Source organism: Calidris pugnax, unplaced genomic scaffold, assembly GCF_001431845.1.
Source record: "Calidris pugnax isolate Ruff unplaced genomic scaffold, ASM143184v1 scaffold24, whole genome shotgun sequence".
In the NCBI taxonomy this organism is placed as follows: Eukaryota; Metazoa; Chordata; class Aves; order Charadriiformes; family Scolopacidae; genus Calidris; species Calidris pugnax.
This window is the reverse complement of record NW_015090922.1, coordinates 20198871-20205640: the sequence shown is the minus strand read 5'-3', so window position 1 is coordinate 20205640 and position 6770 is coordinate 20198871. Positions and strand designations below refer to the sequence as shown.

Below are 6770 nucleotides of genomic sequence, written 5' to 3'. Positions count from 1 at the left end.
GTCCAGCTCTCCTGTGTGCTGCACAGGGACTAGTGCAATGGGACCCAGCCTCAGCTGGCCGCTCTGCCCTAGGGTAACAAAGACAACTAATAATATGAGCAAAGATGGGAGGGTTTGCCCAGAGGGATGAAGCCAGTGTGAGCAGGACTTGGTATGCAACATCACAGAGACTTGCTTCTACAAATAGTAAGTTATAGGCTAGCACAGGTCTGTGTTTTACATACATTTTATTGTGTTTTGGAGAAAATTGTGTACAGTCAATCAGGTTACTCCAGCAGGTAGTATGTTTATTATGTGCCGTCTGGTCTTTTTCTTTCCAGCTACTCAGCATAACTCCTGGAAGGATTTTATGCTCTAAAGGGTAACTAAAACTATCAGCATCCATGAGGATGTCTCTTCCTATTGAGGTTAATGACATTTTGGGGAAAATTCCTAACTATATTCTGAAATTAAGAAGAGACATCCTGTGTTTTTGTGAAAAATCAGTATCTCCATCAGTCCCTAATATGAGTATCTGAAAATGTTCTCCATAGACAAAATGTACTGCCAGTGTTGAAGAACATTTTCTTCAACACAGAGCTTTTTATCTGTTGTAATTTTTGTCACACATCACCATCTCAAGTATTTTTATGAATAACAATTGAGTGTTTTTGAGTGGACAAGTTCTTATTCTGAAAAGAGCTCTGGATTTGCAAAAGAAAAAAAAAAATCTAATGGAGCTGCAATTGCTTTAACAAAGCAATTTAAAAAAAAACCCTGATGGCTGATGATTAATCATCTGACAGTGAGGAGAGTATTGCTTAAAGAAGGAACACAGACATTGAGCTTGTGAGTGCCAGCTTAACATACTTCCATCTCTGCTTACTTCGCATCGCCTCTGTGCCGTGGTACACTGCTCCCAGCCTTGTGTAAGCACAAGTATCCTCTTGTTGCACTGTGGTTCTGGGAGCTAAGCTGGCTTTTAGATGAAAAATAATGGGCTGAGTTATTTTCCTGGCAAAGGAGACCCCTACTCTTGTTTAGAGTCTGGCAACACCTAAGGCAGTGCCGGCAGATGGAGGGCACGTGTGCATGGAGGCAGGAAGAAGCAGCTGCAAAAGTGCTATAAAAATTGGAGTGGCTGCTGAAGACTCTCTCTGAAGTCATGGACTAACTTTCTACTTTTCTGCATCAGTTTCTACCCAATGCTTTTTCACTGATGTCAGTGCAGTTATATATCCATTTTCTATAGGTAGAACTTCACTGACAAGCAAACATGTTGTTTGGGGAGTCCCTTTGCACACAATTATCAGCAATTTCCCCCATAATTAAAAACAAGAACTTCAGTTCAAATTACCTTTTTGTCTGTTACAACCCCAGGTTATCATTTGTACAATTAATTATAGTCAGACCCAACATTAAAACTAGGAATTGAAAAAAGCCCTATAAAAACAGAAAACAGAGTCCATATTTCAGTCATTAAAAAATAAAAGGAATCAAGGCTTTCCTTGATTTTGGATAGTCCGTAAATGTCTTGAGATAGTACCTGAAAGAAAACAAGCAAGAGATTGAACCTGCAACCATACATACAACGAAACTGTACAGTTTCAATACAGCTCTGCTGAGGAACCTTAAAACTCCTGCAGACTGCCTTGCTTGGTAACCTCTGTGTTATTCTGCAAAAGAGCATTCTGTAACTATTTACACCATGTGAATTAATTAAGGGAAATCTGATAATACTGTTAAGGTCCTAACAGACCTAAAGTAGAAACTTTAGGAATTCAGAGCAAGGGGCCATATCTACTCTAAAGGATTGCAGAGGTTGCAAAGGAACCCCTAAGGAAAAGTTCACATCTACAAGGCTCAGTAAAAAGAGGCTTTAGGACAGCGGAAGCAGTGATGTAACTCCTGTCAGATTAAATGACTATCAGGCCCGCTTGACTCGACAGGGGCTCCAGCCGACTGCCTTACTTTTGCTCAGTCACAAATAAGACAGTAGACTTCTTGTTCATAGTATTAAATTTCAATTTTATCTTGAACCCTGGCCCTGCTCCTCAGCCCCTTCCTGGCATTTTGCAAACTGCACTTCTAGAGCAAGCAGCAGCATACAGCAAGAAACAGTTTGATACCTGTGATGGTGATAAGCACGTGGCCCAATGCAGCAAAGAGTAAAAAAGGCAAAGGCAAAGGCTGGTAGAGACCAGGTTGCTATGGCAAAACCAAACCATTCCACAATTTCTCCAAAGTAGTTGGCTCCAGAAACATAAGTGAACAGTCCCCCTGAATCAACAGAAAAAATATGCAATTTCTGTAGTCATCTCATGCACATGGAAAGTTCTTTCCCATAAAGTCAGCAGCAGAATACGCTACCTTTATTCGGAGCCCGTAACAGCAACCTAAACCCACTGCCCTGAAGCCAGTGGAGGCATGCCAAAGGAGGATCTTGTACAAGAATCAAAGGTGATTCTAATCCAGACGCTTTCAGCACTTTCATGATCATTTCTTTTCATTTCCAAAAGGGCTTAAGAAACCCCATTATTAAATTTAAATTAATGTAATTAACATTAGTCAATTCTCTTGAGGCCCTAAAAAATATTTTGCAACTCTACTACCTTTGGGGAATGCAAAATCTGGATCTCAGTTTTGCACCTTAGCTAATCACATCTACAAGGTGCAGGTAAGTATTGGCAGTGAGAAACTCCAAGGGAGAGATTTTACCATCCGTAATAGGCCAGCAGGAGTCAACACTAAGCCAAGGAAACTCCTGGATCCCCATCCGTATTTTTCTATGGAGCTAGACATTTCCTGGTTCACTGCTTTGGCCCACAGCCACTCCTCATCACCAAGCCCCACCTTGGAGGAGATAGAAAGGAAATTCTGCACCTTGCATCCTCGGTGTTATTTTTCCCCTAAAGTTTAAACTTTTAATCTGCCTTTTGCAGTGTAAGAAGTCCACTACTTCTTGTTCCTGGGCATGGAGAAGAATATTTCCTTCTTTGCAGCTGCTTTTTACAAGCTAAAATCCTCTTCCTATGTCCCACTTCAATCTTCTCTAAATTACCCAGCCCATTTCCTAAAACCTCTCCTCACAGCTCATGTTTTCCAGATACTGTTGTTGCAGTATGGACTGTGTGCAGCCAGCTCACACCAGTCTCCACAGCTCAGAGGGGAGCCTGAACCAAGAACCTGTGCAGTCCTGGCATCTCTGCTAGTATTGTTGCTTTGCTGTGAATTCAGCCAGAAAACATTATCTATCCTGCTGCCCTACTTTCTCCAAGGAGGTGGGGGATAAGAATATACCTTGAGGAATCTTGTAAGTGACTTCCCCGGGTTTCCTCAGCTGGCGCAGCAGGAGGTCACTATGAATGTTGATTCCCATTCCCAGTAGAAATAAGAGGAGGCCTGAGAAATGAACAAGAAATGGATTAGAAAGACATCTCTGCTTAGTTACCCCTACTCAAGCACATATGTGAGGTTTATCTTTGGAGCAGACAGATAGGAGACCTGACGCAAAGTGGGTGGATTCTTTTTCAAGTCAAATGATGTGCTGCTACTGAGAAAGCTACTGAACAAGAGAAGCATAGATGACAAATAGCCCTATATCTCTGTGTCTGTTGTGGAATCACCATCATGACCAGTGATAGTCTTCAGGGGGGAGAGCAAGTCCGAACACAAAAATGACAATCCTAAGCACACTATTTTGTTAGTAAGACCAGAGCACTTTCAGCTGGTGTGAGAAAAAGCTGAACTTCTCAGCTGGGAATAGTCCCCATTTATTGAACATCAAGGGGGAGAACAAAGTACCCAGCTGACCCCACTGGCTGATGGCAGCCAGCCACAGCTGTGGACATTATTGCAGAGTAACCACTGAGCTGTCGGCAAGTACCATTACTCTCATTTTACAGCTGGGGAAAGAGAAGCACAGAGAAAAACTTATCCAGCACATCACCGGAGACAGGAAGAGAATTTCTATCTCAGCGCAGCTCAGTCCACTGCCAGTGAGGCTGCTTGAACAGAGCTACGGGCACGCACATGGAGTTGTTACTCACTGAAGGATGCTAACAGTTTCTGGCCAGAATAATTCATTGACCATACTCCATTTAGCTGAAGAACTAGAGACATTTGATTGAGAGACTCTGCAGGTGACATGCCCTACATTTCATGCCACATTAGACACTGAGAAAACCACCCTTGACAATGATTGGGAAGTAAGGAAAGAACTAGAGGTGGTGTGTGCTATGAAGTATAGAAAAAAGACTAAGTACTGATAAAAGCTCAACACTTCCAGTAGCAATAGAAAGTTGGTAAGAGTCTGTAGAGGAAAAATATAGTTTGGGTTTTATTCAATATTTTAAGTACTGCTAATGCTGATTTCCTAGATTTTCATTAAATATATGTTTTATTTATCATGCAAATTATGTGATGGGGTGTTTTCTTAGTTGTGTATGGAGCTTTTACTAAAAAATGTCTGGGATTTTTAATACGTGATGCTGTCTGAAAAGACTGAACTTGTATCCACGGTCTGAAGTGGGGTACAGTAAGTACCTTGTTTTTACTTGTCACATCCAAAACATTTCCTCAGACCTCCATGCTAATCTTCATTTCTATGAATGCATTTAAAAAACATCCTCTCTGCAGCACCATATGCCACCTAGCTGCTCTTGTTCAGTTATTCTCTCAGGGATTTTACAGGGTGAAATTCAGCTGGGCTATTAAGCTACAGAATATAAAGGAACCATATTAACATACAACCAGACTGTGTCTGATCTCTAATCTTCCCATGTGCCTTACACGAGAAAGAAAGAGCCTTTTGTGTCTAAAGCTTCATTTATGCTGGGGTTCTGCCCTTCTTTTCTCTCTGGGTCGGAATAGCTGCATCGAGTACAAAGCTCCCTGGTGGGGAAGAGAAAGCCACAGTTTGTGCCTGCACATGGCTACTGCTGGGTGGACACTTCTGGCTGAGCAAGGGCACATCCTCGTTCAGCTGAAGCCCGAGATTGCATGTCCACGGCCCGTAGCAGCTGAGGCTCTAAAGTGGTGTCAGTAAAACAAGGCTGGTGATTTGAGACTAGCACATTACATCGTTTGCCCTCGAAGGTGGCTGCCTAGCCAAAAAAAAAAAAAAAAAAAAAAAAAACACCACAAATTTAAAACCCTTTTCCAACTAACGTTCCTAAAAGGCATTCACTTGAGACTACATACGCAGAGTTGGGTTTAATATTTTTCCTAGAACTTTTTTTTTTTTTTTTTTTTTTTTTTTTTTTTTTTTTTTTTTTTCCAAAAAAAAAAAAAAAAAAAAAAAAAAAAAAGTCACTGCACATTTATTTGTTTTATCTGGGCCAGCAGGCAGGTTTTACGCTGATTTCCATCACAATTGATTTGACTCACATGTTCAGTGAAGATTAGCACATAATTCAAAATGCTTCCAAATTGCTTGGAGATTAGATCTTGGGAATCCTGCAGCTCTAATTACCTGATGTAAATCTGATGTCGGTGCACCAATCGTTTGGATATTCAGCGCAGTAAATCAGGTAGTACCCCTGGAGGAAGCCATTATAGATACAGAATAATGTGCCAAAGAAAAGCAATTGCAGTGGGAAAGGTCTGCCTCTAGTGAAGAAGGGGTAAATAAATGTCCTAAGGTAGATAAGAAAACAAAGTCAGCACATTAGTCATGATAACATTGTATTTGCAGTTTCTCTGCTGTAGGAAAAAAAACTTTAACAAAACACAAAATATTAAAAAGTCAATAAAAATAAACAAAAAAAGGAAAACAGTAGTAACAAAATAAGATCAGCAACTAATGGGAAGAAGAAATACTGCAGATACCCACATTTTTCTGATCCTTCAGGACTGAATACAAGATGGATAGCTAAAAATCTCATCCCGAGTCACTGCCGCCTCAGGAATGTCTCTTTGCCTTCCTTGTTGATAAAATGGGGAACTCGTGCCCACAAACAGCATTTTTATTTTAAGACCTTGGCTGCCCTTTGCAGTAATGCTGCAGAGGTCTGAGCAGAGGATGCTGTGGAGGCATGGAGGCACGCTGATGTTCAAAGGCAAGTATTGCAGGGCAGTACCAATTCCAGTATTGGTTCCCCAAATTAGCATTGTTATGCCATGCACCCTGTGGAGGAGCTTTGTTATGGAGAAGAGATTTCTGATCCTGCTATGAGGACTGATCCCTGAGGGCTTTAGCCCATGGTGGCAGATGGAGTTGCAGGCCACGTCGAGAGCCCTCTGGCTCCCTCATCCCCTGCCGTGTAGCCTGAGGTGTAATTCCCTTTCCCAGCCTCTCCCACTCCACGCAGATGACCTCTGCTCATCACCAACACATAGTAGCTCTCACAGAATCACATAATAATATGGGGTTGGAAGGGACCTCTGGAGACCATATAGTCCAACCCTACTGCCAAAGCAGGTCCACCTAGAGCAGGTTGCACAGCTCTGTCCTGCTCTGCTTGGACACTTAGACACAGAGGCAGAGCAAGGCTGTTGGCTGCCTGGCAGAGCTGCTTTGCTTTCAAACTTTTCTTTAAAATAAGAAGACCTAAATGCCTGAGTTTAATATGCTAATCACCAAGATTTCCATACAGCTCCAGCAGCTAGTGCCTCCTTAGACAAAAGCTGTGCTAAAACTAGCAGTGACATTTGTAGGAGCAAATGAATAGCACTTGTATAGTTTTAATTTTCACATATCTTTGGTTCAGATGGGTGGATCACTCTTGACACTTTGGACAATCCATATCATCCTTGGGAGAGTGAAATGGAGAAGTTACATTCATGTTTGT

General features: G+C 41.8%; 1 protein-coding gene across 1 annotated transcript in view; it reads right to left on the bottom strand.

The window, feature by feature from the left end:
- Window positions 1–210: 210 nt before the first annotated feature.
- The window catches only part of SRD5A2 (steroid-5-alpha-reductase, alpha polypeptide 2 (3-oxo-5 alpha-steroid delta 4-dehydrogenase alpha 2)), a 32039-nt gene continuing 25479 nt past the window's right edge, over window positions 211–6770 (bottom strand). The window contains exons 2-5 of the mRNA XM_014950809.1: window positions 5453–5616; window positions 3280–3381; window positions 2109–2259; window positions 211–1525 (exon numbers count right to left, since the gene is read on the bottom strand). Coding sequence (XP_014806295.1) covers window positions 1459–1525; window positions 2109–2259; window positions 3280–3381; window positions 5453–5616 — 484 coding nt within the window. The 3' untranslated portion in view covers window positions 211–1458. The remainder of the gene's footprint in view (window positions 1526–2108; window positions 2260–3279; window positions 3382–5452; window positions 5617–6770) is intronic.